The sequence below is a fragment of the Taudactylus pleione genome, unplaced genomic scaffold, assembly GCF_031769625.1.
Source record: "Taudactylus pleione unplaced genomic scaffold, aTauple2 ptg000834l, whole genome shotgun sequence".
NCBI classification, from domain to species: Eukaryota; Metazoa; Chordata; class Amphibia; order Anura; family Myobatrachidae; genus Taudactylus; species Taudactylus pleione.
Genome location: NW_028285236.1, coordinates 628,830 through 645,142, shown reverse-complemented (window position 1 = coordinate 645,142; position 16,313 = coordinate 628,830). Strand labels below are relative to the sequence as shown.

At 47.7% G+C, this 16,313-nt stretch overlaps 1 protein-coding gene across 1 annotated transcript; it reads right to left on the bottom strand.

The window, feature by feature from the left end:
* Positions 1-1,972: 1,972 nt before the first annotated feature.
* LOC148474543 (microfibril-associated glycoprotein 4-like) lies at positions 1,973-16,082 on the bottom strand. The gene is made up of 6 exons (XM_088458450.1): positions 16,053-16,082; positions 15,880-15,967; positions 10,964-11,124; positions 5,950-6,046; positions 4,277-4,459; positions 1,973-2,232 (listed from the first exon to the last, which is right to left on the bottom strand). The coding sequence occupies exons 1-6, from the start codon at positions 16,056-16,058 to the stop codon at positions 1,973-1,975; spliced, it is 795 nt and encodes a 264-aa protein (XP_088314576.1). The 5' UTR covers positions 16,059-16,082.
* Between the last annotated feature and the right edge of the window lie 231 nt (positions 16,083-16,313).

The following is a 16,313-nucleotide window of genomic DNA, read 5'->3' as shown; positions in this document are numbered from 1 at the left end:
GCAGGGACAAAAAGTTGACCGGTACAAAAGCTCAACAGGTTCAAATGGTCGACACACATAGTCGACACGTGCTCTTTTTTAAGTGCTTAACCCTAACTGTCCCCTCCGGCAGCCTAACCCTCCCAAGTTACTGACCCTACCCTTAAAAAGGTAAAAAATGATGTGTCAGCCTTTTGTACCTGTTGACCTTTTATCTGTCGACCCTTCATCCAGATACCCCCATCTCGGTGTCTCTAGATGCGCCATGGGTTGCACCATGGAAGCTTACAGTAGCCTTGTGGCAGGTGCAGTTTGGCAGGCTGAACATGTCTGCCTCCGTCGGTGAAACTGCGTCTTTAGATGCAGCCGCTGTCGGTGATATGCCCGTGTCGCTGACACCCCCCTATTACCTCCCTGGAACATCCACTGCTCTTGCGTCCAAAGGTGAGGATGAGGGTGATGAGCGCTATCCGTGCAGGAAATGTTCCCCTGACTGCATCTGGCCGCTACATTTGCGCTTTTTTTTTTGCCGGCTGAATTACGTCGTAAGTGTTCCCAGCTCTACCCCGACCACACGGCAGGGTGACCGTCAGCGGCCCAGCTGTATAAATTCTGCCGAACGGTTGTGTACACCTACAGTACGGAACCTGGAGATCTCTCCTGTGAGTGGATATTTGTCCCTTGTGGACTTGGCTCTCTCCCATTACTTCATATTCCGGTTTCCTGGCTGGGGGGACCCTTTCTGCCAAGGTTCACACTACGAAATGGCCATGGTGCGTAGGGATGGGCCACGCATTGCGCTAGGACTTGTCGTGGGAAAGGATGGGATAGTACTTATTATTCCTGCACAATAATCTCCCTTCTCATGTGAGTTATAAAGGCACAGAATTCTGGGCCTGATTCAGAGCCGGACGCTATTTGTGGACGGTCGTTCTGAAAAAGGGGCCGGATATTTAAATTGAACGCTCGCTCTTTGCGGTCTGACGCTTCTATGTCTGAACGAGCGAACGAAACATGCGCTCGCTATTTTGTAAAGACGCCCCCTGGCCGCTCGCATCATACGTCATCTCCGCTATTTATTAGATTAATCGAGTACATCGAAAGGCATATGAACTGCTCGCTATTCTTGTGGTAGCATTTTCCTACCGCAATCATGCGAGCAGTTCAGACTAAAAGACAACCAAGTGATGTGGTCGATGACGCTGCTTTGTTAATTATGCACACCCTTAAAACGCCCGTTTTGACCTTTAGGCACGCCTGTGTTCGGATCTCCACTCCCCGTTTTCAAGCACCTTCCCCTGTTACCACCCACAAACGCCTCATCCTGTCACTCAAATTAGCAGGCATTCGCTATTTTGCGAGCACACGATTTCCGACCGCACTGACTGGTTCGCGCATGCGCATTACAACCCATACGCATGCGCAGATGTGCGAACATCGCTCGGAGCGAACGAGCGGCCGCTTACGAGCGGTTCTGAATCAGGCCCTCTGTAAGGTAGGTCTGTCCCTTCGGCTCCCACCAGAGGTCCCTGTCCTCCCCCAGCCAAACTTCCTATCTCTAATAATCTTATTCCCTATAGTACGGATATATTCTGTATAATTCATGTTCCTAATGAAACCGTGATTTCCAAACTTGTTCTTTATACACGTATTAATAACAGGAATTTATATTCACTTGTGCATTATATTTGCAGGACCTTTACATGTATATTCACGTCACTGGTGCATTATAGTGTAAGATTGGGCTGTTATCCAGTTATTTATGAGATAATAAGACCTATTTTGCCCACTGTTAATAAATGACCAGTTTTATGTGTCTCATTGGCTACATAAACATGGAGGATCCGAGGCCATTTTGTAGAGGTTCCCCTGTAACAGACACTCTGTATACAATTTATGACCTTTAATAAGTGTTTTATTGTTTATGCAACTGTCACTCACTACATCTCCACTACTACAGAGACCACAACAAACACACATGGCAGCTCTCAGCCTAATCGCTGTTCAGGAGCCGCCTCATCTTCATCTGACTTGCCCGAAGTGTCTCAGGGAAGTCCACCCAAGTTGTCCAGGAAAATGCGTTCTGCAGGGGTTCTGTGGCGGTGTAGCGAGCATTGAGCCCGGCCCCAGCACAGCCTTCGGAGTGGTACCAGAAGCCCCCACCCCAGTACTCTGCGCAGTTCTGAAAGTCCTCGTCTTGGTCTTTGTCAAATGTGGAAAACATGTGTTCCGCATGAGGGCTCAGGGCGTCACCTGCAAAATGGAGAGAGAGAGATGCGGTAATGTGACTGAGAGAGAGGAAATGTGACATGTCCAGCAAATATGGCGGTCACCTTTCCTGCAAGATCCCAGTAACACGGCACTACCCACTGTAGCTGTGTAAGAGGAGTCTTCAGTGTTGTAGACTGGCACAATGTGCAGGGTACAGTGTAACAATGTTTTGTGTGACTAAAGTGTCAAGTGTTGTAGAACTGTGACAATTGGGGATTAAACGTGACCGTGCCTAGTGTTGTGTGACTGAGGATGGCGGTTAGTGTGACGGCGTTTAGTGTTGTGTGACTGAGGATGGCAGTTATTGTGACGGCGTTTAGTGTGTGACTGAGGATGGCAGTTATTGTGACGGCGTTTAGTGTGTGACTGAGGATGGCAGTTAGTGTGACAGCGTTTAGTGTAGTGTGATTGAGGATGGCAGTTAGTGTGTCAGCGTGTAGTGTGTGAGGATGGCAGTTAGTGTGACCATGTTTAGTGTTGTGTAATTGAGGATGGCGGTTAGTGTGACGACGTTTAGTGTTGTGTGACTGAGGATGGCAGTTAGTGTGTCAGCGTGTAGTGTGTGATTGAGGATGGGAGTTAGTGTGACCGTGTTTAGTGTTGTGTGACTGAGGATGACAGTTAGTGTGACGGCGTTTAGTGTTGTGTGACTGAGGATGGCAGTTAGTGTGACAGCGTTTAGTGTAGTGTGATTGAGGATGGCAGTTAGTGTGTCAGCGTGTAGTGTGTGAGGATGGCAGTTAGTGTGACCATGTTTAGTGTTGTGTGATTGAGGATGGCGGTTAGTGTGACGACGTTTAGTGTTGTGTGACTGAGGATGGCAGTTAGTGTGTCAGCGTGTAGTGTGTGATTGAGGATGGGAGTTAGTGTGACCGTGTTTAGTGTTGTGTGACTGAGGATGACAGTTAGTGTGACGGCGTTTAGTGTTGTGTGACTGAGGATGACAGTTAGTGTGACAGCGTTTAGTGTTGTGTGACTGAGGATGGCAGTTAGTGTGACAGCGTTTAGTGTAGTGTGACTGAGGATGGCAGTTAGTGTGACAGCGTTTACTGTTGTGTGACTGAGTATGGGAGTTAGTGCGACAGCGTTTAGTGTTGTGTGACTGAGTATGGGAGTTAGTGCGACAGCGTTTAGTGTTGTGTGACTGAGGATGGCAGTTAGTGTGACAGCGTTTAGTGTAGTGTGACTGAGGATGACAGTTAGTGTGACGGCGTTTAGTGTTGTGTGACTGAGGATGGCAGTTAGTGTGACAGCGTTTAGTGTTGTGTGACTGAGGATGGCAGTTAGTGTGACAGCGTTTAGTGTAGTGTGACTGAGGATGGCAGTTAGTGTGACAGCGTTTACTGTTGTGTGACTGAGTATGGGAGTTAGTGCGACAGCGTTTAGTGTTGTGTGACTGAGTATGGGAGTTAGTGCGACAGCGTTTAGTGTTGTGTGACTGAGGATGGCAGTTAGTGTGACAGCGTTTAGTGTAGTGTGACTGAGGATGGCAGTTAGTGTGACAGCGTGTAGTGCTGTGTGACTGAGGATGGCAGTTAGTGTGACAGCGTTTAGTGTTGTGTGATTGAGGATGGCAGTTAGTGTGTCAGCGTGTAGTGTGTGAGGATGGCAGTTAGTGTGACCATGTTTAGTGTTGTGTGATTGAGGATGGTGGTTAGTGAGACGACGTTTAGTGTTGTGTGACTGAGGATGGCAGTTAGTGTGTCAGCGTGTAGTGTGTGACTGAGGATGGCAGTTAGTGTGACCGCGTTTAGTGTTGTGTGAGTGTGACAATGTGCAGGTTCACTGATAGTCTTTAGTCCAAGCTGGTTTTGCCTTTAAAATGATTGGCGCTTTAGAAATACGTGAACGCTCGCATGAATTACAGCAGCGGCGCCGCCATCTCGCACCCTATTACATGAGCCCCTTCGTCTTTCCCCTGAAGCCACCATTCTGCCGGCTGGAGATGAATTTCTTTCGGGGGCAGTCATTCTTACGTAGAAGGTTTCCCCACCGGTTTATCAGCCAAACATGTCACCCACTTTACCTGCACCCCCGTCAGTGACTGCACCCACGTACAGTCTGTATCCGTCACTTTCGGGGTTCAGGGCGTGACGGGAGAGGCTGAAGTTCGCGTACTGAGCAGATACTCTGCGTCCGTCAAAATCTTCCAGGTCCACCCTCAGCTCACACTCGCTGTGCACTGCCAGGCGATAAATGTTCTGCAGGCCTGGCGCAGAGAACAAGAGACACTCGTCAGGCTATGTGTGCAATGGATAGAGTGTAAGCTCACTGGCAGAGAACAAGAGACACTCGTCAGGCTATGTGTGCAATGGATAGAGTGTAAGCTCACTGGCAGAGAATAAGAGACACTCGTCAGGCTATGTGTGCAATGGATAGAGTGTAAGCTCACTGGCAGAGAATAAGAGACACTCGTCAGGCTATGTGTGCAATGGATAGAGTGTAAGCTCACTGGCAGAGAATAAGAGACACTCGTCAGGCTATGTGTGCAATGGATAGAGTGTAAGCTCACTGGCAGAGAATAAGAGACACTCGTCAGGCTATGTGTGCAATGGATAGAGTGTAAGCTCACTGGCAGAGAACAAGAGACACTCGTCAGGCTATGTGTGCAATGGATAGAGTGTAAGCTCACTGGCAGAGAATAAGGCACAATGTTACACAATTTTTGATTTCCACTTTTGTGTCACTATCTGGCAGTGTGTAGATGAGCACTTTGCTTGATGACTGATGTAACGATGGCGATCACTACGTTATGTTGCGTAGTGTTTTTGGAGTAAGGTTTATATTTACCAAAGTGCGGGTTTTAGAAGGGGAGATGTTGCCCATAGCAACTAATCAGATTCTACTTATTTATCTAGTACCCTAGAAGATAATAGCTAGAATCTGATTGGTGGCTATGGTCCAAATCTCCACTTCTGAAAACCCGCACTTTAGTAATATACCCCTAAAGGGGCACATCCACTAGGCGACAATGAAAAGAATGAACAATAACGATATCGCTGGTAGATTCCGACATTTGCATGCTTGATTAACGAGATATTACAATGTCGTTATCATATCGGGTAGTGGATGTACACCTTTAGACTGGAAGCGCCTATGGCCAAATTCGCAGTTTCAAAAATTTTGCTCATCCCGACTCAGGGTATAGGATGGAGAGTTGCAGATAAAGAAACATCGATGTCAGTGTAGTTTATAAAATACTAAAAGAAAGAAAAAGGTTGTATATTAAATCTAATGGTTGGTTTATTTGGCGTTTGTTCACCCTGACCCCCAAAGCTTACTATCGTCATCAGAGCAGACGAGAACTTATCTAGCCAACCATCTCCAGTCATTATCTAAACAAGATCGTAAATGTTATAGATGATATTTAACGCCCTAATACCTGCAAGCATTTGCCAAGCACCCCATAAAGTGTGTACTTTATACCGACTAATCCCCACAGTCTATAATAAATCATTTTCTAGACACCATAGTATCAACAAGTACAACATGTCGACATACTAATGTCAACCACAATATCAACTTGCAAAATGTTGACACTGATCGTATGTCGGCATGTCCAAAATGTTGACTGCCAATTTTATCCTTAACCCTAAAATGTATCAACATTGTGACTGTGCCGACATTACAGTGTCGACTGCTGATTGCATCTCGTAACGATGGTATTTTAGTAAGAAGCTGTAGGTGTGGGGTGCTTACCTAGCCAGTACTCTCCGTCTGCATTCCCGAACCCATTCACATAATCCAGCCAGGATTTCTGGAAATCCACTGAGCCATCCAGCCGTCTCTGAAACACCTGCCAGGGAGGAGAGCTATCACGTATATCACTGTCCTTATACCGCTATATAACTTCATGTTCCCATATAGCCAGTATCCCTCCATATCCCCTAACATGTCCCCACATGGCCAGTATCCCTCCATATCCCCTAACATGTCCCCACATAGCCAGTATCCCTCTATATTCACTAACATGTCCCCACATAGCCAGTATCCCTCCATATCCCCTAACATGTCCCCACATGGCCAGTATCCTTCCATATCCCCTAAGATGTCCCCACATAGCCAGTATCCCTCCATATCCCCTAACATGTCCTCACATGGCCAGTATCCCTCCATATCCCCTCACATGTATCCACATGGCCAGTATACCTCCATATCCCCACATAGCAAGTATCCCTCCATATCCCCTAACATGTCCCCACAGAGCCAGTATCCCTCCATATCCACTAACATGTCCCCACATAGCCAGTATCCCTCCATATCCCCACATAGCCAGTATCCCTCCATATCCTCTAACATGTCCCCACATTGCCAGTATCCCTCCATATCCCCTAACATGTCCTCACATGGCCAGTATCCCTCCATATCCACTAACATGTCCCCACATAGCCAGTATCCCTCCATATCCCCACATAGCCGGTATTCCCTCCATATTCCCTCACATGTCCCCACATAGCCAGTATCCCTCCATATTCCCTCACATGTCCCCACATAGTCAGTATCCCTCCATATCCCCTAGTATGTCCCCACAGAGCCAGTATACCTCCATATACCCTCACACATCACCAAACAGCCAGTATACCTCCATATACCCTCACACACCACCACACAGCCAGTATACCTCCATATACCCTCACACACCACCACACAGCCAGTATCCCTCCATATCCCAACATGTCCTCACATAGCCAGTATCCCTCCATATCCCCTCACATGTCCCCACAGAGCCAGTATCCCTCCATATCACCTCACATGTCCCCACATAGCCAGTATCCCTCCATATTCCCTCACATGTCCCCACATAGTCAGTATCCCTCCATATCCCCTAGTATGTCCCCACAGAGCCAGTATCCCTCCATATTCCCTCACGTCCCACAGAGCCAGTATCCCTCCATATCACGTCACATGTCCCCACAGAGCCAGTATCCCTCCATATCCCCTAACATGTCCCCACATGGCCAGTATCCCTCCATATCACCTCACATGTCCCCACATGGCCAGTATCCCTCCATATCCCCTCAAATATCGCCACAAAGCCAGTATCCCCCCATATCCCCTAACATGTCTCCACATAGCCAGTATACCTCCATATCCCAACATGTCCCCACATAGCCAGTATTCCTCCATATCCACTAACATGTCCCCACAGAACCAGTATCCCTCCATATCCCAACATGTCCCCACATAGCCTGTATCCCTCCATATCCCCTCACATGTCCCCACTTAGCCAGTATCCCTCCATATCCCCAAACATGTCCCCACATAGCCAGCATCCCTCCATAGCCCCTAACATGTCCCCACATAGCCAGTATCCCTCCATAGCCCCTAACATGTCCCCACAAAGCCAGTATCCTTCCATATCCCGTAACATGTCCCCATATAGCCAGTATACCTCCATATCCCCTCACACGCCCCCTCCCGACACCTGTCAGAATGCCGGCACTGGCATCCTGACCACCGGAATCCCGAAGGAAAGTAGCGGGTTTAGGGGGAGGGTAAGGGTTATGCACTAGACGGAGGGTTAGGTTTAGGGTACGTGTAAGGAGGTTTGATTTTGCACTAGGGAGGAGGTTAGATTCAGGCACTGGGGAGGGAGGGGTAGGGTAGGGTATGGAGACGGGGAGGGTGAGGATACCAACCGACAGGATTCTGACCACCATGATCTTGAGTGCTGGCATCCTGTATCCAACCTCCCTCACACACCACCACACAGCCAGCATACCTCCATATACCCTCACACACCACCACACAGCCAGTATACCTCCATATACCCTCACACACCACCACACAGCCAGTATACCTCCATATACCCTCACACACCACCACACAGCCAGTATACCTCCATATACCCTCACACACCACCACACAGCCAGTATACCTCCATATACCCTCACACACCACCACACAGCCAGCATACCTCCATATACCCTCACACACCACCACACAGCCAGTATACCTTCAAATACCCTCACACACCACCACACAGCCAGTAAACCTCCGTATACCCACACACACCACCACACAGTCAGTATACCTCCATATACCCTCACACACCACCACACAGCCAGTATACCTCCATATACCTTCACACACCACCACACAGCCAGCATACCTCCATATACCCTCACACACCACCACACAGCCAGTATACCTCCATATACCCTCACACACCACCACACAGCCAGTATACCTCCATATACCCTCACACACCACCACACAGCCAGCATACCTCCATATACCCTCACACACCACCACACAGCCAGTATACCTCCATATACCCTCACACACCACCACACAGCCAGTATACGTCCATATACCCTCACACACCACCACACAACCAGTATATCTCCATATACCCTCACAGCCAGTATACCTCAATATGCCCTCACACACCACCACACAGCCAGCATACCTCCATATACCCTCACACACCACCACACAGCCAGTATACCTCCATATACCCTCACACACCACCACACAGTCAGTATACCTCCATATACCCTCACACACCACCACACAGCCAGTATACCTCCATATACCCTCACACATCACCACACAACTAGTATACCTCCATATACCCTCACACACCACCACACAGCCAGTATACCTCCATATACCACCACACACCACCACACAGACAGCATACCTCTGTATACCCTCACACACCACCACACAGCCAGTATACCTCCGTATATACTCACACATCACCACACAGCCAGTATACCTCCATATACCCACACACACCACCACACAGCCAGCATACCTCCATATCCCCTCACACCACCACACAGCCAGCATACCTCCATATCACCTCACACACCACCACACAGCCAGTATACCTCCGTATACCCTCACACACCACCACACAGCCAGTATATCTCCATATACCCTCACACACACCACCACACAGCCAGTATATCTCCATATACCCTCACACACCACCACACAGCCAGCATATCTCCATATACCCTCACACACCACCACACAGCCAGTATACCTCCATATACCCTCACACACCTCCACACAGCCAGCATACTTCCATATACCCTCACACACCACCACACAGCCAGCATACCTCCATATACCCTCACACACCTCCACACAGCCAGCATACCTCATACCCTCACACACCTCCACACAGCCAGTATACCTCCATATACCCTCACACACCACCACACAGCCAGTATACCTCCATATACCCTCACACACCACCACACAGCCAGTATATCTCCATATACCCTCACACACCACCACACAGCCAGTATACCTCCATATACCCTCACACACCACCACACAGCCAGTATACCTCCATATACCCTCACATACCACCACACAGCCAGCATACTACCATATACCCTCACACACCACCACACAGCCAGTATACCTCCATATACCCTCACACACCACCACACAGCCAGTATACCTCCGTATATCCTCACACCACCACACAGCCAGTATACCTCCATATACCCTCACACACCACCACACAGCCAGTATATCTCCATATACCCTCACACACCACCACACAGCCAGCATACCTCCATATACCCTCACACACCTCCACACAGCCAGCATACCTCCATATACCCTCACACTCCTCCATACAGCCAGTATACCTCCGTATTCCCTCACACACCACCACACAGCCGGCGTACCTCCATATACCCTCACACACCACCACACAGCCGGTATATCTCCATATACCCTCACACACCACCACACAGCCAGTATACCTCCATATACCCTAACACACCTCCACACAGCCAGCATACCTCCATATACCCTCACACACCTCCACACAGCCAGTATACTTCCATATACCCTCACACATCACCACACAACTAGTATACCTCCGTATACCCTCACACACCACCACACAGCCAGTATATCTCCATATCCCCTCACGCACCACCACAAAACCAGTATACCTCCATATACCCTCACACACCACCACACAGCCAGCATACCTCCATATACCCTCACACAGCCAGTATACCTTCATATACCCTTCCACACCTCCACACAGCCAGTATACCTCCATATACCCTCACACACCATCACACAGCCAGTATACCTCCATATACCATCACACACCACCACACAGCCAGCATACCTCCATATACCCTCACAGCCAGCATACCTCCATATACCCTCACACACCACCACACAGCCAGTATACCTCCATATACCCTCACACACCACCACACAGCCAGCATACCTCCATATACCCTCACACCACCACAGCCAGTATACCTCCATATACCCTCACACACCACCACACAGCCAGTATACCTCCGTATACCACCCCACAGCCAGTATACCTCCATATATCCTCACACACCACCACACCTCCATATACCACCACACAGCCAGTATACCTCCATATACCCTCATACACCACCACACATCCAGTATACCTCCATATACCCTCACACACCACCACACAGCCAGTATACCTCCATATATCCTCACACACCACCACACAGCCAGTATACCTCCATATACCCTCACAAACCACCACACAGCCAGTATACCTCCATATACCCTCACACACCACCACACAGCCAATTTACCTCTATATAGATTAGCAAGTGGTTGTTTTTGGTGTTTTGAATGTTATTAGAGTGAATTTCATAAAGGATTAGCAAGTAGGTCACCCTCAAAGGTTGCCCCAATAAATGCTCTCTAAATAAACCCCAATTTCACTTCTCACCGTCCAAGCCATCCCTTTAGTTGTCATTTCACAATACACAGGCAGAGGGCGCTGTGCTCCTTGTGGGTATATGATATATACACCACTAGTGTGATGGTATCTATCCCAGATATCCTGACAATCCACGGGGATCCATTTCACCTCAGTCTTGTGTTGTGGATCTGGAACAAAGCAATGAATCACTGACGACATCAGGCATGAGAGAATGAATGAAGCAAATAAAGATGTGTGAATGGAAATCCGTCACTGAAATGCACGATCAGAGGAATGAAATGCGTCAGCTGAAACAAATGAATGTGTGCTGTGGACATTAAATAGGAAATTATAATTTGGTCAATGACAATAGGTGGCGGTGAGGCGTTATGTGCATGTAAATGGCAGACAATCACTAGAACAGAATAAAGGGGTGCGGGAGGCATGCCCACTTTTCTGGGTGGCCAGAGTGCCGCCCAATTGTCAGGAGCCTCCCGGTCATTCTGGGAGAGAAGGCAAATAGGCATTTAAGGTGTTAGACAATTGGCAGCAGCTAAGTAGTAGTAGCACTATTTCAGGAATATGCCAGGAAGCTGCGGTGCCCAACTTTATCATTTTAATTGCACAATTAATTTTGCAATCAATGTTGTGTAGAGCTGCACTTGCTGACACAAATGAGCTGGAATGTTAGCAAATTTCACTATTTAATTTTTGCCTAAAGAGTGTTGCCCCAATTTCCCCAGCAACTTCCTCAGACATTTGACCCAGCAGTTGCTGAAAGGATATAGTCGGCATCCCATAGGTCGGCATCCCGGCGGTCAGGATCCCGGCTCCAAAATCCTGACAGTGAGTATTAGGGTTAGGGTTAAACACTAGGGGGAGGGGGAGGGTTAGGCACTAGGGGGAGGGATAGGGTTAGGTACTGGAATCAGTATGAAATACTGCTGTCCCTGTGGCCGATAGTTCGAATCCCGGCAGCGGCAGGCCGACAGAAGCAGAGTTCCCGGCAGCGGACGCCCGACAGCGCTGGAATCCTGATCGTCCCTAAGGTAAGTATCTACTAACCTAACCTAACCCCCTAACCCTCCTAAAGGGTGCCTAACCCTAACCTCCCCCCCAAGTGCCTAACCCTAATCCCCCCTCTAAGTGCCTAGCCCTAACCCCCCCCTTCCCCGCTGCCTAAACCTAAGTCCCCCGGGGGAGTGCCTAACCCTAAGTCCCCCCCGGGGGGTGCCTAACCCTAACCCTCCCTCCCCCTAACCTAGCCCTAACCCTCCCAGGGGGGTGCCTAACCCTAAGTTCCCCCCCGGGTGCCCTAAACCTAACCCTCCTCTCCCGCGGCTGTCCGCTCGCGGCGCCTGGCATCCCTTCGATTGGTAATTGACAGGTGTCTAGATATAGACGGCTGTCATTTATCCCACGCCGGGATAAAGCAATCTGGATTAAGACAGTCGGTTTCTCAATTGCATCCCTAGGCACTAGGGGGAGCGTTAGGCTTAGGCACTAGGGGGAGCGTTAGGCTTTGGCACTAGCGGGAGGGTTAGGCTTATGCACTAGGGGGAGCGTTAGGCTTAGGCACTAGGGGGAGGGTTAGGGTTAGGCACTAGCGGGAGGGTTAGGCTTAGGCACTAGGGGGAGCATTAGGCTTAGGCACTACAGGGAGCGTTAGGTTTAGGCACTAGTGGGAGGGTTAGGCTTAGGCACTAGCGGGAGGGTTAGGCTTAGGCACTAGCGGGAGGGTTAGGCTTAGGCACCAGGGGAAGGGTCAGGTTTAGGCACTAGGCAGAGCGTTAGGCTTAGGCACTGGGGGGAGGGTTATGGTTAGGCACCAGGGGGAAGGTTAGTCACTTGGGGGTGAATTAGGGTTAGGCACTAGGGAGGGTTAGAGGTTAGGATACTTACCTAATTCTGTTGGTATTCTGTCCACCAGCATCCCGACCGCAGGGATTCCGAGCCCTACCCGTCACTGACGCCTGAGAGTAGGTAAATGGTCAGAGACCAGCATTTGTGCAAAGGGAGTCAGGGGCGTTCTTTTGATGAGACTGCACCTTACAGTATGTGGTTGTAGAGAGGCAGTTCACACCTGCCTGCTCCGGCTAGCCCACCTCCCACCAGTCCCAGCACTCCTTGTCTTCAGGAGAGGACATGGATGTCAGACAATGATATGAAGGCGGTGAGACTGAGAGGCTGATGCATACATGGGAGCAAAACAAAACAAGAGTAACTTTGCCCTTAGTTTGGAACAAACCATGCTGCAATGCAAGGGGTGTATATATAATATATACATGTATTATGTTTGCATACAGGGTAAATACTGGCTGCGTTTGCATGTAGCCCAAAAATGCTGGACAGCTTTATTGTTACGCTGAAATTTATAATTGAGCTAGCACATGCCCCACCTAAATCTAAAGCGCTCTGCATATTTTACACCTGTGACCCCCTCCCCCTTGCAGTACTTAATGATTTTACCAAGGGGGCAAATTTGCTCTTTTTTTTCATGCTCATTTTGTTACTTTGCTCCCAGATCTTCATGAGACCTTGAGTAAGAGACACAAGGACTTTAGGTGCAAACTTTGCACTAAACCAAAGCAACCAATTAGCTATTATTATTATTATTATTATTATTATTATTATTATTATTTTATCTTATTATTATTATTATTATTATTATTATTATTATTATAATATCTTATTATTATATTATCTTATTATTATTATTATTATTATTATTATATTATATTATCGTATTATTATTATTATTATTATTTTATTATTATTATTATAATAATATCTTATTATTATTATTATTATTATTTTATTATATTATCTTATTATTATTATTATTATTATTATTATTATTATTATTATTATTATATTATATTATCTTCTTCTTCTTCTTCTTCTTCTTCTTCTTCTTCTTCTTATTATTATTATTATTATTATCCTATTATTATTATTAGCTGTTGAAAGATAATTGGCGTCTGATTGGTTTTGCTCATGATTTGCCCCTAAATCCATTTTAGTAAATGATCCCTGCAGAGCTGAACAGAACTAAGGAGCATTTAGGCATGGATGGGATTACACGGATTTGGAAGGAGATAACTGAGGGCACTGAATGGAATAACATCAGAGAAAAGTGGAACTAAAGTGGAATTAAACCAGAAAGTAATATTTCCATTTATTGTAGAGGATAATAAACTATAAAGCCTCATATTTTCTTCAATGTTAGACCGGCACTGGTTATTCAAAGGTTAAATCAGGCATTGCTCACTGCATGCTGCCGAGTTCTGGCATATTTCTGTAAAATTCCACCCTGCACCATTAAGGCGGGTATTCACTAGCCGATTTAACAGAGCGATTCAACGATAACGACATCGTTATCGTTCAATCGCTCGATAATCGAGCACAAATCAGGCATGAAAATGTCAGAAACGAGCAGCGATGTGCGCTCCCGCTGGTCGTTTCCCACATCAATCATCGCACGAACATGCCGGTCAATCTGCAGATAACGACAGATTGACCATGTTCGGGGATGACGGAGGTTGCCTGCACTGAACGACTAATCGTTCAGTGTAGGCACTTCAGGGGATGGGGAACGATGGTACGATTACGATGTTGTAATCGTACTGTCTTCCCTGGGTCGCGTAGTGGATATGCGCCGTTAGTCACTGACTTTAATCAATGAGAGCCCTGTAAGCAGCAATGTTTGCTCCAACCTATATATTTACTATCCAAAACAGATAATCAGTGTACAGCAGGGGTTCCCAATCACAGTCCTCAAGGCACACTAACAGTCCAGGTTTTAAGGATAGCCATAATTGAGCACAGGTGACTTAATTAGTATTTCAGTTATTTTGATTGAACATCTGTGCTCAAGCCTGGATATCACTAAAGCCAGGAGCCTTATACCCCTTTTCCACCTAAATTCCGGGTCTGACCCGGAGTTGGAACAAAGTTCCTATCCGGATCAGACCTGGAATTTTGCCGGCGCTGACTCGGGATATTCCTGAGTCAGCGCCGCTCACACCGCAGTCGGGTCTGCATAGACCCGGCTTTTGCGGAGTGAAAGTGGACGCTTGGAGATGACGTCATCTCCAAGCGCCACTGAAGCCGGGCCAATCGGCCAGCTAGCAGCGCACTCCAGGTCTTCGTGACCCGGAGTGCGCTGTTCCCATAGCAGGGTTTCATGGGCTACGCCCGTGTTAAACCCTGCTAGTTACCTGGGTTGGATTGCTGGGGTCACTCGACCCGGCGATCCAACCCTCTGCCCTTTTACACCAGGGAGCTGCCCGGGTTAACCCTTCAAAAACCCGGGTTTTAGCTCCGGTGTAAAAGGGGTATTAGTGTGCCTTGAGGACCGAGGTTGGGAAACACTGGTGTACAGCACCCCCATTATTATACAATATTCTATAAGGAACAGTAGATCCCACTCTGACAGAGTCCTCATTACAGCTCCCGGTCGAGCATAAGTCATTATAAGACATGTATGTATCTATTTCATATACATAGATATATACAGTACCTCATACACAGACCTGATTCAGAGATAGCTGAAGAAGCAAGTCTATGCTTTTTTGGTGGTCGCCTGCCTGTGTCTATATGTAAATGCCGATATAAACCCCTTCCCTGGTGTACATCCTTGTATATGAATGTGCAAGGACTGAGATGCCTGGTTACAGCACCCGTACACGCTGCAATACCGCCTGGCGCATCTGTAGACGCCATCATCGCTCGCAACAGAACTTGCGCCAGCCCCATGTGCAGATTTTCCGACTTCGTTCAGTGTGAACAATTAAGCTCTGAATCAGGCCCACAAGTGTATTATAATAGTTGCGGCAATTTATTTGGTTTAGTTGAACTGCAAAGATATCACGATGCAATCTGTATAATTCCTGCTAAGGGATCTGGCAAGAAAGAAATAAACAGTGCATGATGGATCTCACCCAAATGCCTCAGTGATTCCCCGGTCAGGCCGCTGCTTGGATTCCCGGTGATGTGGTGAATCTGGCACAGTGCAAAGATAATGAGGATCTAGAGATAAGACCAGAGCCGGCTGGGTTAGATGTCTGCACCAGAAGATGATTGTTACAGAGAATAAAGATAATGAGTAACGTACCTTCATGGCTGTATAGCTACCGTATCCTGTGACTTGTCACTGACAGGCAGAGATATATATATACCCCAAACCTCAGACAATTAGGGACGGACATATGATGGATGAGAAATTTGGGGAAATCCAGACGTGGGGCTTTTTACCCGAAAGTGTCTGTTCATTGTAATCAAAAACTGCAAACCTCAGGAGGAACACACAATGATACAGCTGGTGCTCGGCCTCAGGTTTTTTCCTGTTATAAATCATTTTGTAACAATTTATTGT

Coding starts and splice junctions, on each gene's coding strand:
- LOC148474543 (XM_088458450.1), bottom strand. Junction 6,047..10,963: donor CTAAAGGGATGGCTTGGACG/GTGAGAAGTGAA, acceptor CCTCCCTGGCAG/GTGTTTCAGAGACGGCTGGA. Junction 4,460..5,949: donor AGACGGAGAGTACTGGCTAG/GTAAGCACCCCA, acceptor TCTCTGCGCCAG/GCCTGCAGAACATTTATCGC.